The sequence below is a fragment of the Gobio gobio genome, assembly GCF_949357685.1.
Source record: "Gobio gobio genome assembly, chromosome: 8".
NCBI lineage: Eukaryota > Metazoa > Chordata > Actinopteri > Cypriniformes > Gobionidae > Gobio > Gobio gobio.
The window spans coordinates 30,256,028-30,278,841 of NC_137114.1; the positions used below are offsets into that span (position 1 = coordinate 30,256,028).

Here is a 22,814-nt window from a genome sequence, read left to right on the forward strand (position 1 = left end):
TTGTGCCTTTCCAAGGCGAAGGGAGCCGATGCAGTGAGATTAACGTATGTTTAACACATCCTGTGAGCTGAGTTTGGGGGATTTTCACCATTGTTTTGACAGACATCTCACAGCCAGAGAGAGAAGAACTCACTCAAAAAACACAAGTCATGAGAAACAACAAAGAAATATTGTTTACAATAACTCCATTGTTGATATTAAGTGTCATCTGCAGTGTTATTTTAGTATGATTGTGTAAAATAGATTTTATTACTCTTCTGAATTAGTTCATTTTCATATTTTCCATTTTCATCTTTAACAAACCTTTTATATATAATTAATATAACAGTAATTGATCTATAATTAATATAACAGCAATTATATATATATTTATTTATATATTTATATATATGTATATTTATATACACACTCACCTAAAGGATTATTAGGAACACCATACTAATACTGTGTTTGACCCCCTTTCGCCTTCAGAACTGCCTTAATTCTATGTGGCATTGATTCAACAAGGTGCTGAAAGCATTCTTTAGAAATGTTGCCCCATATTGATAGGATAGCATCTTGCAGTTGATGGAGATTTGTGGGATGCACATCCAGGGCACAAAGCTCCAGTTCCACCACATCCCAAAGATGCTCTATTGGGTTGAGATCTGGTGACTGTGGGGGCCATTTTTGTACAGTGAACTCATGTTCAAGAAACCAATTTGAAATAATTTGAGCTTTGTGACATGGTGCATTATCCTGCTGGAAGTAGCCATCAGAGGATGGGTACATGGGGGTCATAAAGGGATGGACATGGTCAGAAACAATGCTCAGGTAGGCCGTGGCATTTAAACGATGCCCAATTGGCACTAAGGGGCCTAAAGTGTGCCAAGAAAACATCCCCCCTCACCATTACACCACCACCACCAGCCTGCACAGTGGTAACAAGGCATGATGGATCCATGTTCTCATTCTGTTTACGCCAAATTCTGACTGAACAGAAATCGAGACTCATCAGACCAGGCAACATTTTTCCAGTCTTCAACTGTCCAATTTTGGTGAGCTTGTGCAAATTGTAGCCTCTTTTTCCTATTTGTAGTGGAGATGAGTGGTACCCGGTGGGGTCTTCTGCTGTTGTAACCCATCCGCCTCAAGGTTGTGCGTGTTGTGGCTTCACAAATGCTTTGCTGCATACCTCGGTTGTAACGAGTGGTAATTTCAGTCAAAGTTGCTCTTCTATCAGCTTGAATCAGTCGGCCCATTCTCCTCTGACCTCTAGCATCAACAAGGCATTTTCGCCCACAGGACTGCCGCATACTGGATGTTTTTCCCTTTTCACACCATTTTTTGTAAACCCTAGAAATGGTTGTGCGTGAAAATCCCAGTAACTGAGCAGATTGTGAAATACTCAGACCGGCCCGTCTGGCACCAACAACCATGCCACGCTCAAAATTGCTTAAATCACCTTTCTTTCCCATTCTGACATTCAGTTTGGAGTTCAGGAGATTGTCTTGACCAGGACCACACCCCTAAATGCATTGAAGCAACTGACATGTGATTGGTTGATTCACCCTTTAGGTGAGTGTATATATATTCTATTTCAGTTAACGTTTAGTTTATTTTCAGAAAATAAGTCACTCAGACCTGTCTTTGACCGGGTCAAAATTGCATTCTTGAGAGAGAGAAGAAAAAAAATTATATATTATTATTACATTAAGAAATAATGTAAAATACCAGTAAATACAATGAAATGTTAACAAACATAAACACTATAAAAACTTATTTTAGTTGCCCCCACTCCACAACAAATAATAGTATAAGTATAAAACGAACATAAATTATAATAGCATTCATTATAAACAACATTTATAATAAACAGCAAGCCTAAATAAATTTATTTAAAGGGAAACTGAAACTATGGGCATGTGGGTAATGCGCTATACAAATACATTTCTCACGTATTTGTCTCTTATTTAGCACATCCAAATGTGTGTGCTTTGTGCATGTTCTGCGTGCTTGACGTTAGTTGCATTATCTTTGTCACAGCTTGTGACACACACCTACAGATCATTAAAAAATACAACTTAAATACCGGAAATTAGGGTAATGAAAATGTTTGCTATGGTTTCAGTTTTTTATGGTTTAGTTAACTACAATAACCCTGGTTTTTGGCCTGTCACTTTAAAAAAATAGGTCTAGTCTTGTTCTTCCTATGTTGAGGAAGCTTTAGAGAAGCAATTAATGATGTAAAGGGTTATTGACCGTGCCCGTTTCCTGTGGCGCAGACGTTGACGGGGAAGTTGGATAGACAATGAGAGCCATTAAAACAACACTAATAGCAATTTACAACAGACGATGGCTTAAGTGGGCAGCAGAGACCTGGTTTCACATGGTGACATGGACAGTTTATTTTTCTGAAACCATACACAGTTGTGCACATGACAGTTGGGACTTATGAGTAGCATCCCCTTCAAGAGTGCAAAAAAGCCATTCGGATTTCGCCTGTGGCCTGGCCTGGAGGAGAGGAAAAGGTTCTTTATGTGCAAGATCTGGGCTGAGTGGCGCTGTGCATTTGCTTGTTATTGTTTACGCTACGCAATGACGGTTTGACACAGAAGGTTTGGTAATGCCCAGCTCTGACACATTGTAAAACAAAAGCCATTTGTGTAAACAAGCAGGCCTGTGGAATTGTGGATGAGCTTTGATATAGTATAGCCCTGAGGAGTGACACAGGGAAAAACGGCTCTGCTGGTGTGACAGCACGTATAAGGGTTGTGTGGGTTTAATGAAGTCAGTGTGTGAAGAGGATTAATCAAGACTAGGTTTCCTATTTTGCGAAGCTGCAGATCAAAGAGGCAGAGAAAAGTTGTGCCGGAGACTAGAGAAGGTCAAGAAAGGTCAAGTTCAGCAGACACATCTATAACATGAAGAACTTACTTGTGACAAAGAACTTTTTCATAAAGGTGCAGCTGTCAAAGGCGGCGATCTTTTCTTGAAGACTAACAACAAGGATCCTGTGGCCGTCAAGGAATAGAGAGATCGAATTGGGGGAAAATAATAAAGTTTATATAAGCTTAATGCTGCATTTAAAATGATTACAAGGTAAAGAGCAGGACAAAAATGTGTGTAAACACACCTTTTGTTGCAGTGCAGATCATAGATGGGCGTTTTAAACTGAATGGACTTGACCATCTCTCCTGTCCTCAAGGAATACAGGTCCACACAACAATAAGGGGGACTTGTCCTGCAAAACACACATAGAGCAGTGATTAGTTAGTCTACTTAACCATATTACATGTAAACGAACGTCAAATAATCTAGGAAATGAGTTGGTCCAAGCATGCTCTGTTCATATTCAAATTTAGAAAAGAAAATGATAAAGATAATTTATTCAGCAAAGATGCATAATATTAATCAAAAGTGACAGTAAAGTCTAGGCTGTTCTTTGAAACGTTCTATTTCTCAAAGTATCCAGAAAAATAGGTATCATGGTTTTCTTTAAGCCGCACAATGTTTTCAACATTGATGGTAATAAGAAGAAATTTTTCTTGAGCACCAAATCAGCATATTAGAATGATTTCTGAAGGATCACGAGGCTGGAGTAATGGCTGCTAAAATTCAGCTTCGTCATCACAGGAATAAATGACATTTTAAAATATGTTTCCCAATATTACTGTTTTTACTATATTTTTGATCAAGTAAATGCAGCCTTGGTTTGCATAAAAAAAACACATTTTTAAATCTTACAGAAGATTGAAGAATAAAAACACATTACAAATCTCGCCTGTCTCGCCAACAGGCCAGAAACTTTCACACACTCACATCCTATAGTTATTTCCTCTCTACCTTCATCAAGTAGATGGGAGTTAAGAGAAAGCAGTGGCTGTTGCTTTTGATGGAGGCAGATATTAATCCTCATTAGGCGTTCCGCACTCAGCTGGCACAGCCTGGCCTGCCATATTTACCATCTTAACAGAATGTTTCTGGTAAGACGCTGTGCTGGGCACTTTGCTTTCCGCAGGATATTAGTCTTGTGGTAATATGCATGGCATCAGCACTACCCAATTCGGTTGGACTGGATCATAAAACCAATCCAACAAGTCAGGTATTCTGTTGGAGCCGTGGCTAAGTGTACATAAGCTGCTCAAACCACAACAATAAACTTAAGGATATATGGCGTCTAACTATAGATGAAGCTGGAACCAAAGGGGCCGGGTTATTGACACTGACTCTGAGCTGATCAAGCACTCCACGTAAATGAAAATGATCAATAGCCTGTGCTTCATTGACAAAACAATTGGCTTTGGAAGCAAGCAACCACTAATGATTTCGCTGTGTCTGACTCTTAATTCGACCGACTGTCTGCCGCTTCACAAGAAGTGATTATATCATGCATCATAGATTAGCATTAACATACTTTGGCAATAAAATGTATAGTGCATAGTGCTGCAGAATTATTGGCTATGCTACTAATGTAACAGCTCCTGTGAAAACAAGGGTTTGACAGGGTTTGGTCTATTGACTGATGTTCTGATATCAAGAAGGCCATTTTAAAACAGATTGTTTTATAGATCCAATCCTAGATTCTGATTGGCCAATACAACGTTCTGGCTTTAAAGGAATAGTTCACCCAAAAATGAAAAATATATATTTTACTTATGGTTCACTTATGTTAAAATATAGATACTTTTCTGACACAAACCCATCGATTTGCTACAGGTGGCCTTCATTAACCCCATGCAAACTACATCATAGGCACAGGACGTTGTTGATAATTAAATAACTAATATAAAACAAAACAACTGGAAAAACATTAGATATAAATAATAATGATAATGATAATATTTATTATATATAATAGACAAGAACCTCACTAAACAACTAGTTGGTTGTTAGACAACTAGCTAATCATCAATAGCCATCAATACTAGTAAACTTTCAAACAGAAGGATCTATATGTCATTTCAAAAGCAGTGTAATCCACCCTATTCTTTGTTTACCCTTTTTTTAATGTTGGAAAATGTCGTTTTACTCCTCATTCTTAATTTACAAGCATGCAAACACTGGATAAAACAACACAGACAGCATGTCGAGGAAACAACTCCTTTTTTTTTTTCCAAACATACACGTATCAGTTTTTACAAAGCTGCCAAGACATCAAACCACAAATTGTGGAACATGGAAGTACTTAAACCATAAATGAAAAAAGCTGTGGTGCGTCTCAACATCCTATACTTTAGAATTCTGATTCTGAGTGATGAAGAGCCAGGGAGGTTTTTAATTTGTCATTACTTTCACAGACAGTGAGTGATCTCTGAGTGAAGCCGTGACGATTGCAAATCCAGCCTGTACTTTGAGCGTGTTTCCAAACAGCTGCCATTTGAGCCACTTCTCCTCAGCGCTCTGGCTTGAGGTCAGGGTGGACAGATTGCACATAATGTTTTTAAGAGAGCATGATAATGTCTTGGAGCAGGAGGCTCACTGAGCGTGTGACAGACATCCCATTCTCAATGTCTGGAAGGTCAAGCCTGCAGCTGAGACTCAGTGTCTCAGATCCTTTGGTGACGGATGGAATCATCCCACAAGTCTAAAGTCGTGCTGTGGCCATTTGTAGGTCTGGATTGGCCAAAATGTAGAGTTGTGTGGCAAAACCGATCCGTGGTTGGACTGAGCCCACCTTTGGGAGATTGAGTTTGTAGGCTTACCCAGGGCTGGATTACAGTATGCGTGTCAACGACACAATCCAGTAAGCAGTAGAACCCACCGCAGACGTGATGCATGCCCAGAGCTGCATCTCTACATCGGCCAGCTGCCAGTAACAACCCTGCCTCAGAGCCACATCACAAATACAAACACACAAACCCAGGTCAGCGACCAGACAGTCTAATGAAAAAAAAAGAGTGAAGCAGTATGTATGAATTCTTTCTGATCAGTTTTTACTTTTAATTTAAGGCATAAGTTAATGTGGTGCATCAATCAATTAAAAAATAATCATCTTTTGGTAATATTTATAAATATTTTAATCTCTCTTTTAATACAAGTAAATGCTACATGTGAATTGCTATTTCCACACACACAAAAATATTTGAACACAATAAAAATGACATATTTATAAGAAATATTATATTCTAATAATTATAACCAGCCACTTCATTATTGGTGCACCTGTTCAACTGTTCGTTAAATATTTAATCAGCCAATCACATGGCAACTCAATGCATTTAGGCATGTAGACATGGTCAAGACAATCTGCTGAAGTTCAAACTGAGCATGTGATTTAAGTGATTTAAGTGACTTTGAACATGGCATGGTTGTTGGTGCCAGTCAGGCTGGTCTGAGTATTTCAGAAACGACGGATTTACTGGGAATTTCATGCACAATCATCTCTAGGGTTTACAGAGAATGGTCTGAAAATAAGAAAGTTTGGTGGGCAAAAATGCCTTGTTGATGCCAGAGGTCAGAGGAGAATGGCCAGACTGGTTTGAGCTGATAGAAAGACAACAGTAACTCTATTAATGACTTGTTACAACCGAAGTATGCATAAGAGCACCTCTGAACGCACAACACGTACTAGCAAGGTGTACCTAATAAAGTGGCCAGTGAGTGTATACACAATTTCATGAATATTAATTAATATCATTCCATTTTTGGGGACTAACCTTGCCTTGTCTGCTGTGTTAATGTAGCTTAAGTGTGTCAGTTGGGCTGTAGAAATCTGCAAAAGCTATTAGTCTGCATTTCTATTCTCCTCTGGTGTCCTTTATAGCTGCGGACACATGATGTCTCAGCGAGAGAGAGACAGCTATCTACAAAGAAATGATCATCATGGCTAAAAACCCCCTCTGGATTCAGACACCAAGATTAATAGGGGCATTTAACTTCCTAAACTTGTCTTAGAGCCACTATTCATTGATTTCAATATAATCTGGGTCAGATCAATCCAATTTAAAGCGTTTTAGAGCCAATGTGACACAAATGATATGCTCCCAGATTGATTAACGGGACAATGATAGCCTTGAAAAAAGAATCATCAAATTGGCTACTTCAATTGTTTGCCTTTTTGCATTGTAACTAATGGCCCGCTTCTAATGGACGCAGTGCACGCTCAACATAATACAATTTCCTCTCACTGAGAATCGAGACTTCGATTTGAAAGCGTCAGTAAATTTCAATTATCGTTATAAAATCATATCAGCGTTTCAGTGTAGCACACTTTTAGGTGATATTGAGCACAGATATTATGACCTGTCCCATGGCTTCAGTCATCCGACTTTATATATGTCACTTTCATCCCGGCCATTTCTTTAGCAAAGGCCAAGTTAATACATATACTAAATCTGATTAACATAAGGTCATAAAAGTTATTGCGTAATAACTTTTTAATAACATAATTTTTAAAGATAAAAAGCAGAGAAAAATCAATTTTTTCCTGTTCGAAAATCAGGTTATTTCTCACTGAAATGCACTAAGCATTTTTTTTTTTTTTTTTGGTCACAGTTATTTTACATACTGGAAGTGAGGGTGACCTGCACTCACAAGTTCACATCTGCTAAATTTAAACTTCTTTATTCGCTGTGACATAACTTCACAATGCTTCAAATGTGAATATCCACTTTCTCAACTGTGCATCTAATAGCTGGGTACAATCTCACAAAACTTCCCAAGACGCACACCTGCAAAATCCATCTCCCCTCAGCATGGTAAGACAATAAAAAAAGACCTTTTTCTGGTCTCAGCCTCCCTCGTTGGAACCAAATGGGAAAAGTCACTCTCGAGTGGAACATTAACGATTTTTACAGTTAAGGTCAGGCTTAAATTTAGCAAAACATATGTTTACAATGGTAATTACGCACATTACGCCACTATGTGACAAGCTAGCCAACTCATCACTTTTATAATCTCGTAAACGTTTTGATGTCTGTATTTTAGCATGACTCTGAACCCTGTAAGATAACCATTTTGGTGCTTTTAACATTGTAAGGTTTTAATCATTTCACTAACCTGAACGGAAACTGACAAGGGGAAAGGAATATAAAATAGGAAGTCTGGAAACGCAGATCAGCACTAGCGAGTAAATCCATTTATAGGGCGACGACGTCATCGCATTTTGGCTTGAGCTACTTTACAAGCTTTCCGAATACGAACAGACAATTACATTCTCTGGAAATCCAAAACAAATACTGCCTTACCAAATAAAATACCAGGCGACCTTCTGAGAAACACACCACAAAACATAATGAGGAGCTTAATTCACTAACTAAAGTCAATAAACATGCCATTAATAAAAATCAGAATAAATCTGCTAAAAGTGGACAATGTTTAAGTCTGTTCAAAAGTTTAACCATCTAAAACTGCGATAAACCCACCCAGTGTAACGTTTCTTCTGAGATAAGGGAAGATATGAAGGTCTTTTATTATCCTCTTAGGCTTTTTGTTATCATTTGAGAAACATGGAAAACAGATGCTTAAAGTGTGAGACATTCACTTTCAAAAGGTGTTTGAGGAAAATGAAGAAACGGACAAATCGCAACTCTGATCTCTGGACCGTGATAAGTCCCTCAAGCCAGACTCGTATTGATTTATAACAGCTATTTCCAAGTACGGCAATGTAAAAACACAGATGAAAACAATTACTCTATTTTTGTAGGCAACAAGTGAGGTGGGTGGTAACGGAGACATTTTTGAGAAGAAAAAAAAAACTGTCACAATTTTGCGCCCTCTCTCTCTCTCTCTCTCCTTTCTGCCCCTGTCTTTCTCAAGCCGAGCTTCAACACACAACAAACGCTGGCCACATCACAGGCTTCTTGGGGCCTGAGGGGGCCCTTTGATTCCAGCACGCCGTGGGCATTAGCGGGAAAGTAATTAGGGTAAAAAGTTCAACCGCAGCTCCATGTCTGCAGCACTGCCAGAAATACATTTCCTCCCCTTTCACTGGGCTCTCCACAGATTCGCATGCATATTGGAAACACATTGAAATGGGGAGCCTGTTGCAGGGGCACTGGTGCTCTTGTACTGGTGTTTACAGCATTTAATTACTAAAAAAATGAACAGACGCTGAGAAGGATAGCGAGGTGGACAGTTCAGGTCTGAGAACAGCTTTTCTTACCTCAAATGTCCTTATGGATAATGTCAACTTGCAAATCAATGGTTGGCATCAAAAGAACAACCTATAATCTACTTTTTCAAACATAAAAGCCCTAACCCTAAAAATAATGCACTAGAAAAAAATATCAATTACAAATATTAACATTACAATTAAAACAAAAATTTGCTTAAGAAATGTAATAGGCACAATAGGATTATGAAAAGGATTATGTTACACGCCTGTGCGCCTCCTCTGCAATTAATCGGAAAGATAAGGAGAAGTATGCTCATGGCAAACCGATCTGAGACAAGTTCCCTTGAAAAACAGGGAAAACTTCAAAGCCATGCGATTCCCATCCTCAGAGAGCTTGAATTATGTGGCCATCCAGTCAGCATGAAAAAGCGCACAGGGATGATCTGAGACCCAACAATGCACCTGGCCTGAACTTTCCAAATAACTTGAAGGGTGGAGGATCCATCACAGAAAGGAAACGCATTCATCTTTAGCATGACTGTAAGAGTGAGGATTGTGTCTGTCAGACCTATCAACAGATCATAACGCCTACCTCAAATTACACTGAAACATGTAGCAAAATATAGATATGGTAAAACAGGACATGTGTCAGAGGAGAGAGAGTATGTTTGTGAGGCGGAGTGATAAACTTTTAACATTGCGTTTCACTCCCTGAGCTTCCAAATAAAGAACTGGACGTCTCTGATGATCCATGACCATAAAGAGGTTTTATTTCTTCTAATCTTTTTTAATGTCCACATAAGAAACCAAAAGAAAACACTGGTTTCATAGTAGACCCATGCATCAAATGCAACGGCAGAGGAGAGAGACAAACAGTCCTTCATATCTTGTGTGTGGGCCAAAAAATAGGCAACTGAGCCAGAAGCATGAGCGAGAATAAATATGAAATTTCATCAACAGTTTGGGTGTGCAGTGTACACACAAAATAAAATGCAAAAATAGCTAAACAATTATTTATAGCCACTTAGTAAATGGTCATCTAATTTATAAAGATGAAACGGCAACAATTACAGCTCCCTTAGAGCTGAACGATTAATCGTTAATCGCCATCTCGATTCAAACACCCACGCAATCTTAATCCCAAATGACAAAGATTTGCCTGTCTATTAAAGCTTTGACAAAATCCTACTGGAGCATTCAAAGCGGTGTTCACACTGCCGCTGACCCAGAGAGAGCAGTTATCATGTTTAGGTATGAAACAGCTCCACAAACAACCACACAGTATCGTTATTTCTCTTTTACAATCATTCAAATTATCACAGAGGTACTGGGATAAAAGTTTATAGTTCAGATATAAACACTGATGTACACGGTAGCAATCAAAATAGAGCAAATCACCTTATGAAAGTAACATGGCTCATCAAAAATAAACAATTGTATCGATTACATTGATTTGTTCAAAAGCGCTCATTCATCCAGTTATAATGAAACGGTGATGTATTTATGACTGAATAATTGAATCATTCATTCATTAGATTTGTTCAAAAACGCTGATTCGTCCGTTTATAATGGCACAACAAGTCGTCTTTGGGCCCTATCATACACCCGGCACAATGCGACGGCAGACACGAAGCAAGTGTTTTTTGCTAGTTTCAGCCCGACGCAGTTATTATTTTCACGTCCAGTACCACATTGTTTAAATAGAAAATGCACTCGCGCCCATCTGTTCACCCATGGGTGTGTTAAGGCGCAATGTGTGTTCAGGCTAGAAGTCTAACGGAGCACCCAAGACCTGTGAACGGGTTTGGGTCTATATTTTAAATGGTCAGCCGGGTCCGGGTCGGGTCCTAATCTGTTACTTCGGGTCCCGGGTCTGTTTAACATTGTGTACATACCGAAGTCGATCAGACTTGGAGAACACCTGGCCGTGATCAGAGTCAGTCAGCACTGCTTGTGTGTTTTGTGTAACTTGCAAATTGTAAAATTAGGATAAGAAAAGTGTGAGTCGAGAAAGATCTCTCTCTCTCTCTCAGCCGTTAGAAGCAAAGTGGCAGATTTAATGCAAGCGCATGGTAATGATTTACTCATATTTAAATAATATATTTCAAATCAGCAATACAATCTCAGGTGAACTGTTACATACATGTTTTCTATGAAGCTCAAATTGCATAAAAAAGCTCATATTTCAGGTTGCTCCAGCTAACGCGCAAGTGCTCAAGCGTGTCATGTTTCAATGGCAACCCGAGCTTCCGCAGTGACTGTAATGACTTTAAAAATAACATGAATGAACCGTCTTGTTTAATCTTAAAGAAAAGGAGACGACGGCTGAGACAAAAAGTAATATTTTTTCGCAACTTGTTTATTGGCTTGTTAATAGCAGTTTATGGTGGAATATGAGACAATCGGGTCCAGTCGGGTCTGTGTCTTCCCGCCGGGTTCGTTTCCAGCTATCAAAAAATAGACGGGTCCAGGTCAAGGTTCCGGGTACTACATTTTTGGCAGTTCTCGGATCTGCACGGGTCCGGGTCCGGGTCCAGCTTTTGAAATAATAGACGGGTCCGGGTCAGTTCCGTGTAGCACATTACGGGTCTCTTCGGGTTCGGGTATGAATTTTTGGACCCGTGTAGACCTCTAGTTCAGGAGCAATGTTGGCACGTTGCTATTTTGAGGCAACTGAAAACGACTGCCCATTGACTAACAAAAACCTGGTTTAAAGTCAATAGCGCAGTATTTTTTGTTATTTAAAGGATGCATTAGTAATATCCTCCGATAGGCAGGTGCACAACACGCGTACACTCTGCTTATTACACACATAGGGATGCGCAGCAACACACAAACATTTTTAAATATTAAAAATAAAAGGATTCCTCTCTGTCGAAGCATTCAGTCTTTCTGCTCGCAAATTCTGCCATTTAAATAGCGAATCCGCCATGGTGCAAGCGCAACTGTTTTTTAAAGGGAATGGGAGCTGAAACTCTGATTGGTTTGTTACACATTAAGCCCAAAACACATCCATGACTCATTAAGAGACTAGGTACAACCCTTTTGGACCATGTGTCTGGCGCGCCAATCGTTATTTCCTTTATTAAACTAGCAAAAGTGGATTCGGACACGCCCTAAGTGCATGGGTGAGTCATTTAATCATTCATTCAAACTATTTTTTTTTTTAAATTTAAATGTTAATTAATTAAACATTTAATTGAAAGAAATAGAATGCAGCAATTAATATTTTGTCACCTCTAGTAATTTACATGTTATTTTATTTACTTGTCTGTTCAGAATCGTGTGAAAATCATGATCGCTATTTGAGAATCTACAAAAACATTGTGATTCTCAATTTATCCAGAACCGTGCAGCTCTACCGTCCCTTTAAATTTACTTTGGGAGACAGTAAAATATGCCATGTTTTTGAACTACCACCACCAGACGACACCCCTCCTATTTACCTCCACTTATCTCTGCAAGGTTGCATCCACCGAGCCAAGACATCTCACAGTTCCAGGTGTGATGGCTAGAGAGTAACAGGCTCATAGGCTCTAAAAGCATCACTTCCCAATCCTCCCATAATCCTGTGTCTAATACAAACGCACAGAGATTTATCATTTAATACACTTAAGAGGGATTTCTCACATCTCAATAAAAATGCAATGAAAAGCACAGCTTAATAGCACAGTAGGCTTTAGCTAAGTCGATTTAAAAATAGTCATTGGACAACACTGGCTTTCTGCTCCTCAAAGCCATTGTGTAATTAATAAGCAGGCAGTGGGTGCCAGCAGGACTTTGCATGGATACAGCTTTGGGTAAGGACAATTAGGGCCAAGGTCAAAGAAAAAGAAAAAAAAGGAGATCTCATTGATAATACTGGGCAGACAGTGGGCTGATGCTCTGCTCTTCAGAGCCATACAGTAGGAGAGTCACTGGACCTCTGCCACCATCCCGGAGCCAGGCACCGCGTGGCCACCATGGAGTCAAAAGTCATGACTCTATGCCTGTGAGGACTGGACCTTCTTCCGAACCTCCATGTGCTGTAGTCCCTGACAGCGGTCCAGCTGTAATCTCCACAATGACAGAGGATTGCATTAGAGGATTGAAAAAAACGAAGGAAAAAAAACATTCACATCCTCTCCATGGAGATCTGGAAATTTGAGGGGAAGGAAGAGAGGGCACTGTTTTCTGCCTGCCCAACGACTTAATTTCTCCATAATCCAGAGAACAAAAGCAGGACTCTTGAGAGGGTGAACTTTTACCCCTTCCAAACATACTCACTGCAGAGGCCACAAATGGTTAAATGGCATGCTTTTAAATCCAGTTTAAAGACCCATATTTATTCCTTAGGTTCTGCAAGCAAACAGTTTGACAACATTTCTTTTTGCAATGATTTCAATTTCTTTTCTCATTTTCTACTCATGGTTTTAAAGGGATAGTTCACCCAAAAATGAAAATTAGCCCATAATTTACTCACCCTCAAGTCATCCTAGGTGTATATGACATTCTTCATTCAGACGAATAAAATTTTACGAAACGAGTTATATTACAAAAGTCCAGGCTAATCCAAGCATTAGAATTGGATTCATAGTTCATCTGTTTTTGAAGTCCATAAAAAGTGCATCTGCCCATCAAATAACGTGCTCCACACAGCTCTGGGGTGTTAATAAAGGCTTTTTGAAGCGAATCGATGCGTTTGTGTAAGAAAAACATCCATATTTAAAACATTATCAAGTAAACTGTCGGCCAACCGCCTTCCCTGTTAAATTTATGGAAAAATTGTTCCCCTGCCGATCGAAAGACTAACGTGACCAGGTACGCTCGTCATGACGTCACGTACGCATCTTGAGTTTCGCTTTCAACATTCAACACTTTTCCATGGAAGGTGGTCGGCTGAAAGTTTACTTGATAAAGTTTTAAATATGAATATTTTTCTTAAACCAAACGCACGCACGCGCGCTTTCTTCAATGAGAAAATTCTGCAACCAACTAACAAGTAGCAAATAATATGTAATTCTGTGTGTTATTATTACTCTTGCCAAATTCATACTAAAATCAATTTACATATGTTTTTGTTGTTGTTTGTTTTAAATAGATATGACTTGACATTACAATATGTATTTGACTTGAGAGAACACAGGCTCAACCTGGTCACTGTAATACATGTAGCCCTAATTAAAAGAAAAAGAAAACAACGGTACTGTGGAAAATCAAATCCTTTCCAGATACAAGTGGGGTCCAGCGGTGGATTGAATAGCACATACATTCTTTGCTAATTTGCAAACCCTACAAGCCCTATAGAACAGCACGAAGGGCGGCATGTGTACTTTGCTGTCAGGAAATTCACCAGATCCATACGTTGTTTGGACTTAAGACATAATCCCCTCCATTGATAAAATTATGTTGAATGTGTCTGGCTGGAGTTCTCCAACGAAGGATTTAGCACACATGCTTTTTCCTCTTTCTGGTTTTCCTTTAATTTGCAAATCTTGTAATCTAAGCCTAAAGCTGAGTGAACCAACTTCTAAACCAGCAGTGCTGTATCGGCCAAGACTGCAATCTGTTTTCCATTTGAGTGTCAAGACAGCATCCACACTGGTGGTTGACAAAAGCTGTTATTTCAAAATGATTATATACTAAAAATCGTGTGAGGACTTTGGTAAGTTTATGAAGTATTTCAGTAAAGGGGAAAGAACCGAGCACAGTGCAACCTTTCAAAAAAAAGAAAAACACAGAGCTAGGCTATTTACCAAACACTTCTACTGGAACGTAGCAGCGGCAACACCATTCACCCGGAGGGAGAGGGTTATGGTTTTCAACACGAGGCATGTTTTCAGCATTAGACCAACCGTTGCTGGAGTACAAAGCCAAACCGCCAGAGCCTGTCTCCATGTCGGGGCGGACACGGCGCAGAGAAAAGCTCTAGTCTTGGAACGGCTGGGACGGTGGTCTCCAACAAAGTGTGCTGAAGACAGACTTCCTTATTCTATTTCCTCGGGAGGAAATATTGAGTTAAGATTTGCAGCAGCAGCGGAGGAGTTCGTTTTAAGAGGTGGCAGACGTTGCTGAGGGGAGGAGAGGAGCCAATAACTGATGTGCCCTGCTCCCTCTCACTCCCTAAGGGGCCATATTTCTCACAGATCGCAGTCTGACTCTGTCAGGAGTCCAAGGTTGCAGATCTGGCTCTGTGGAGCTGACCGGGTTGGTCAGTCAGTCAGCAGGGTTTGGCTGTCTCTCTCCAGACCACTCCCTGGCCCCATCAGACCTTTGATGCATGCAGGTTATTATGTATAACAAATTACAGGTCTTCAAATGCACTTAGGATCTGTAGCTCATAATATCTAAATGTTGCACACAGAGGGATGTGGCTTAGACTCTACCATGCTTTAAAATGGGGAAAAGCCATAAACCGGACAATGACGGAACATTCCATTAGCACATGGGCTTCACCTCATGAAGAGTTTTACATGTCTCCACTTGTGTCGCACACAGCAAGAGATGAATGTAAGCCTATTATATCCATAAAACGTCACTTGAGGAAAAATCCAAAGATCTTAAATGCCCTTGACCTGCATTCAACCTCAACTGGCCTTTCTCAAATGAACGATTAAAAAAACAAGGCTGAAAAAGTCTAAAATAATATTTTAAAATGCACACAAATGCAAGAGCTAATGAAAAAGTATAATATTTGGTCTTGTAAATGGCCAATTTATCATCATTTACACACACACATATACCCTATATTGCCAAAAGGTATTGGGACACCGCTCCAAATCATTGAATCCAGGTGTTCCAATCACTTCCATGGCCACAAGTGTATAAAATCAAGCACCTAGACACCTAGACTTTGTGTGGCCTTCAGATTAGTAGGCCTTAGTGTGTTCAGGGAAAGGGATTCCATGGCCGAGCAGCTGCACCCAAGCCTTACACCACCAAGTGCAATGCAAAGCGTTGAATCCACTGGAGTATAGAGCAGTGGAGACGTGTTCTCTGGAGTGACGAATCACGCTTCTCTGTCTGGCAATCCGATGGACGAGTCTGGGTTTGGCGGTTGCCAGGAGAACGGGACTTGCCTGACTGTATTGTGCCAAGTGTAAAGTTGTGGGGTTGTTTTTTAGGGGGGATTGGCCCCTTAGTTCCAGTGCAAGGAGCTCTTAATGCTTCAGCATACCAAGAAATTTTGGACAATTTCATGCTCCCAACTTTGTGGGAACAGTTTGGGGATGCCCCTTCCTGTTCCAACATGACTGCGCACCAGTGCACAAAGCAAGGTCCATAAAGACATGGATGAGCGAGTTTGGTGTGGAGGAACTTGACTGGCCTGCACAGAGTCCTGACCTCAACCTTTGGGATGAATTCGAGCGGAGACTTCCGCCAGGCCTTCTCGTCCAACATCAGTGCCTGGTCTCACAAATGCACCTCTAGAAGAATGTGTTTATGGGAATTTTTGACCACTCCTAAACCTTGTGGAAAGCTTTCCCAGAACAGTTGAAGCTGTTATAGCAGCAAAGGGTGTGCCAACTCCATATTAAATCCTACGGATTAAGAATGGGATGTCATTAAAGTTCATATGCATGCAAAGCCAGGATTCCCAAAACTTTTGGCAATATAGTGTATATGTGCGTATGTGCTAGTGTGAAGATAAATTGTTGTTGGTTATTTATATACAGTGAGGAAAATAAGTATTTGAACAATAAGTATTTGAATATTTTCTGACCCTCAAAGACCTGTTAGTCTGCCTTTAAAATGTCCACCTCCACTCCATTTATTATCTTAAATTAGATGCACCTGTTTGAGGTCGTTAGCTGCATAAAGACACCTGTCCACCCCATACAATCAGTAAGAATCCAACTACTAACATGGCCAAGACCAAAGAGCTGTCCAAAGACACAATTGTACACCTCCACAAGGCTGGAAAGGGCTACGGGGAAATTGCAGTCTACAGTGTCACAGAAATCATTCTAAAGTGTTGATTTGGTGCATTTCTTATTATTATCAATGTTGAAAACAATATATATAAAGAAACAAGCTATTTCTATTATCAAAGTACAAAAAGAAAACTCTGCTTTTGGCATCAACCCCCAGCTTGTGCTGAAACTGTGCTTGTGTGTAGCTGAAAAACAACCAGGAGCGACCTGCGAATATGAAAGCTCTGGCACCATGCAAAACACTAGGCCGAGCTGACAGTGAAAGTGACATCGTCGTTGTGCACTCACCCCGAAGAGCCTGTGCTCTTGCACACGCCGAGGAGGGGCCGTTTCTCAGCGAAGCTGTCAGTGTTGAGGGAACCTGCAGCCGGAGGGACAGAAAGGGGAAAATTAACCACTGACCCACATAAAGAGGGACATTCATTAGCCACACGCATATGAGGCCCGTTGTCTCTCTGCCAAAGCCACCCACCCACCGAACTCAAGCTTTAACAAAAAACTACCGCAACAGGAAGCATGCTGATTGCACTACAATCAAAATTATGCTTTGAAAATGTCTTCAAAAATTTGTAAAAAACCAAAGCGGGCACCTCTTTCCTGTCAGCTTTGACATTCACACACTCTCACCACCAGAGAATAATGCCCTGATCCTCACAGAGACTCGAAGATCAATTAAATTAAAATACCGGCATGCAAGGCATTAAATGGAGACAGAACAGAAACGGCACTCAGCGCAATGTGTTGAACGCAAACCATTTCTCCTCCGACTCTAATGGAGAAAGCCTTCAAAGCTTTAGGAGGAGTCTTCTGTCTGACTGGCTTTAATTTCAAGGCTTCGGAGGAATTACAGAATGGCAAAAGGCCGGTAGGCATATTTTGGGTGGAGAAAACATGTCGCAGTAAGTTTACAGATCCCATATTTATCTAATTCTCTTGATTTCCATTCATGTCCGGATAGAAGAAGATGTTAGCCTTTGTGGAGCTGTAATTTGTGCAGTCATGCCATGACACTAATCAGCTCCAGAAAAGTACGGTCCCTGTGGCATGGCGTGTGAGAGCAAATGTGTCATTCTCAAACCTTAACACTTTAAAGGGCCTCTCCTCCATCTTCACTTCTCTGTCATCAGACATTGCGACTGGTCACGATATCCAATCATAATGCAAATACAACAGGCCTCTAAAAGACAACAGCTGTCTTCTATTTGAAAGAACAATTAAAGGGCAGAAAACCAAGCCGTGCTCCTCTCCGCCTGTAGCTGTGCGCCTCGAAAACGGATGGACTTTGAAACAAGTGGTTTTCATTTGTATTTTCCAATGCCTGCTTTCAATTCATGCTGAGAATTATTGAGGGGATTGTTTTCTGGAAGACATAACAAATTTCCTGCATTTCAGTAAATAATACATTTATAGGAGGGCCATTTGCGAAGGTGCATTCAACAGTGGGATAAATTTAAGCAGAGAGGAAGCAATGGCAGATTTTTTTGGTCAGCTGTGGATATTATCTGGTCCGTAGCTGTCGGCTGGAAATGAATCATTGCACACACAAAAACTGCAGGAACAAGTCAAAAACAGAACGGATACGGAAAAAAAGTCAGTTTGCCTCTTTAGAGAAAGCAGAACTTCCTCCTTTATTCTGGGAAAGACCTTCCCTTATTAAAATTGACACCTATTTTCAGGACTTTCCAAATCCGCCCACCCAGCTAAAACAATTACTCTTTTTTAAATCCCACAACAGTATGACACTGTTTGCGCCAAACAGATCGCAATCAGTTTCCCCACTTGTACAATTCATTTGATTTAGCTGAGAAGCACTCTCCTCATGTGTTGGCCGTCTGCTGCTTCTTATTATGACAATTCTCTTTTATCCAAATCCAGCCGGCGTTCAATGCCTTTATTGTGCATTGTTTAAATCTGCCGAAAGGACAGAACGCAAATTCTGCACATAAATGTCACACTACAATATGACTCAGTGCATTTACCATTCCTTTTGTTTTTACATTTGATTATGCCCACGACACTTAATTTCGACTGATTTCAGAATTTTAGATACAATAATACCCTGTTTTAGTCACAGAAAGTATGCAAAAATCATACAACAGGAAGAGAAAAATAAAGAAGGACAGTTTGACAAAACGTCAATATTTAAATCACACCTAATCAGGTTGCATGTATTTTAGTTTAGGAAGATGTAGCGTGCATTCTTTTGTCAGAGTATTCATTTTCGTCCTTTAACAAATGGAATGAACGCAGGCATGCGATGGCCAATGAGTGAGCCGTGATGAAAGAGAAGGAAAATCTCAGAAGTCTGCAGTTCCTCTCTGCCAGAGCGGCGGTAAAAGTCCAGGCAGCCAGCTGACAGCACGCCAACATAATCGTGAAGGACTGATTTTAATATTATGATGGGAAAACAGCAGGGCACTGGCAAGCGCTTTGCACTATTAAGAAACAGAAGGTAGTCTTTAATTTAAACATGATATATGGAAATGCCAGTAAGGAAGAGAGACGTGGAACTTTATAAATTGCCACATCTCGGTTTAACTTGATTCGAAAAAGCATGTAACTGCCGAAAACTGATTTTACTTCCTGCAAATTTCTAGACAAATGGCAGTGACAAACATGACGTGCTATTTATGTAACATATGACATGTGAAATAAATCGAAGCATAGCGGGAGATCATGCTCTGTCAACACATATTTCAATTTGGGGGTGGACGCTTGTTCTTGACAAGCTGAAAATTAAGATATCACTGGAATGTAGAATTTGAAATATTTCAAAGCAGCGGTTTTGCATGCAGTGATGAAAAGAAAAAATTACATTTAATTTTTTTTGTGCATACTTGGGATGGCAAAATTAAACTGCTTACCAACTTTTATAAGAAAGAAAAATTCAATTCTTGCAATTCAGTGGATTCTACCGTTCAAGAGTTTGGTGTCGGTAAGATTGTTTTAGTGTTTTTCAAAGAAGTCTCTTATTCTCAAAAATACAGTTAAAAACAGTAATATTCGGAAGTGAAGTGAAGTAAATATTTTAAAATGGTATGTATTTTATTAAATTAAATTAATAAAAATAATATTTGATCAAATATAATAAATGTAATTTATTCCTGTGATAGCAAAGCTGAACTTTCTGCATCATTACTTCAGTGTCACATGATCCTTCAGAAATCATTCAATATGTTGATTTGGTGCTCAGAAACATTTCTTATTAATTTCAATGTAAAAGAAAATTTAAAAAAAAAAAAAAAGTGTCGCATAGAAAAACTATTAAAGTGATATTTAAGTGATACACTTTTTTCTGTATTTTTGATGCATTTAATAAATAAGTAAATAATAAGTAAAAAAAGATTAATCTTTTGCATGTAAAAGTCATTACTGTCACTTTTGATCAATTTAATGCATCCTTGTTGAATAAAATTAATAATTTCTTTGAAAAATAATCTTACTAGCCACATCATTTTTTATGGTGGTATATGTCGAGTTAACAATTTTGCATATTGCTGGGCTTTATTTCAAGGACAAAGCTGAGTGGATAATCAAAACTAGTTCAGAACCACAGTCCTAAACTATATGGAGGGCCCCAAAAATAATTTATTTGAATGAACACATTTATTCATGCATTTTAAGTGTATCCAAAATGTTTTAAGGAGACACTATAAAGATAAAAGTAATGCATGTACGTGGCTATGTGTGGCTTTGTAGAAGGAAAGAGACAGAGGCAGTGTCTGATACTGACTGATATGTGGAGCAGGCAGGATCCTAGCAGTTCGCACAGGCCCGTGTCGCACCGAGAACAGCTCCTGCGCCTCGCCATTCAGCTGCAGAGAGAAGAAACAAACAGGAAAACTTAAAAGACAACGGACTGTGATGTTAGAAAGATAAACTCATTTCAAAGACACAGAAAAAAGGACGGTGGGTGTGTGAATGTGGTGATGCATAAACCCTGAATGTGCGTATGGGTTTGTACCAGAGCCACATCACAAAGGTTATCAGGTCAGAGACAAAAAGGCGTCCATAAAATGACACTACAGAGTTGATGGGGCTCCAACATTTTATCTTTTATTTGTACATCAGCTAACACATTCCGTTAGAAAGCGTTGACACAGAGTGTCTGACTGAGAAACACCCATGACGAATGCCCTAAATACTGTGGCATCCCTTTGGAACATTAACAGACATAAAAGTACTTGACTGTAAATCACACAATGCTCTGTTTGGTCTGCAGCAGCTGTGATGTGGTTTGATAATAAGTCACCAACAACTAGAAGATAAACATCAGGCATCTGTGGACAAACCAAAAGCAAGACACTACAAAAAAAGGCACTGCCGTGTAATGTTATCTGACCTTCGGATAGGAATGGAAAATGGATGAAAGACACAGCACAATAACTGTCGTTGACAAACATGCTCTTAAATGACACTTGTGATGTTTTCAAAGGTAAATTGTTTCTTTAATAGTTAAATATCCTATCCCAGTTTAATGAAACAGTTCACCGAAAAATGAAAATCATGAATCATTTACCCTCATGCGGTTCCAAACCCTATATCCTCCTGGGACCCAGGAATAGACTTTTGTCCACTGTAGTGGACATTATATTTTCAGGGAATTTCTCTGACAGCATACAGTTTTAAGTCTGGATGTTCTGTAAAGAGCACATTCAGGGCTTTTCAGCGATACAAAATGTTTGGAGGTTTCACAATGACAACAACTTCTCTTAGCTCTTTAAAAATGACTGACATTAATTTAGTGATCAAATTTAGCACTCTTGTGGAAATTCACTCAGCATTAAAATCTGACAAATTTTTAATTTTTTTTGTCATAACATTTCAGAAAACTTTTATGGGATTTCTAATCAAAAATCACTTTCTGTTACAAAACAGGGCATTGATTTAGGCAGGGGCGCCATGGAGAGTTTTAAGGGGGGTATGCAAGACCTCCTTTTGGGCCCCCTTCTTCCATAAAGATGAATGTGTTTTTTCTTTTGAAGTTTAATAAGAAATTGAAATAATATTAATGTTAACTAATAATTATTTCATGTAATGAAAATTTCAGTTCGTCCCCCCCTCCACCCCCAAAACGAGATTGATTTGAACTAGGGATGCGACGATAGGATTTTTTAATGCCGATACCGATACAGATTTTAACAAACAATTATTGGCCGATTCCGATATCGATATTTGTCACTTGCCCTCTTATTTGAAATTGTGTCATTAAAATAGATAGTGTTTTGATCATGTTTTAAATCAGCAAAGTAAAAAAAAAACATACATTAACTTATAGCCTACTAGCTAGTTTATTGCTGCATTCATCAAATAATTTCTAATGAACATAGACTGGATCCATTTAACATTCAGCAGGCCAACATAAATACATAAATAAAACAGAACAAAGATACATTTGAAATACACAGTGCTTTAGTTTTAACAGTTTCCAGGTACAGAAATAAAGTAAACAAAATGTTAAATAACTGCATATTCTTCACTATATAAAAAAATCTAAATTCTACTGTTCAACATTAATATATTTCTGTCACAATTACTTTGTTAAACAGAACTTTTTTTTTGACGGGTTGCCGTGAAGACCTTTGAGTTTCTGTGTGTGTGTTTATGATATGATGATAGATTTTGTCGAATGAAACTGTAAAATGCTCATGAAGTGATTGGAGATGCACTCATGTCCTCATATATTGAGGTGGCAGAGGCTGAAAAACAGTGAGTTTCAGTGTGTGTGAGGTAAATTAAACTGCGCATCTGTGCCATTCATTCACACAGAGACATGCAGGATTCATATTTAAACAGTCATTTTGCAGCTTAATATTCGCAGACACTAGAATATATCTCGCTTTGATTTAAATGTACTGACCTTT

General features: G+C 39.3%; 1 protein-coding gene across 7 annotated transcripts in view; it reads right to left on the reverse strand.

Moving 5' to 3' along the window:
- bcas3 (BCAS3 microtubule associated cell migration factor) overlaps window positions 1-22,814 on the reverse strand; it is a 260,966-nt gene that overhangs the window by 230,128 nt on the left and 8,024 nt on the right. For 4 of the 7 annotated variants that reach the window (XM_079824037.1, XM_079824039.1, XM_079824038.1 and 1 more), the window contains exons 6-9: window positions 20,684-20,765; window positions 17,239-17,311; window positions 3,116-3,223; window positions 2,917-2,993 (exon numbers count right to left, since the gene is read on the reverse strand). In XM_079824037.1, coding sequence (XP_079680163.1) covers window positions 2,917-2,993; window positions 3,116-3,223; window positions 17,239-17,311; window positions 20,684-20,765 — 340 coding nt within the window. The remainder of the gene's footprint in view (window positions 1-2,916; window positions 2,994-3,115; window positions 3,224-17,238; window positions 17,312-20,683; window positions 20,766-22,814) is intronic. The other 3 variants (XM_079824042.1, XM_079824043.1, XM_079824041.1) reach the window with 1 other exon arrangement.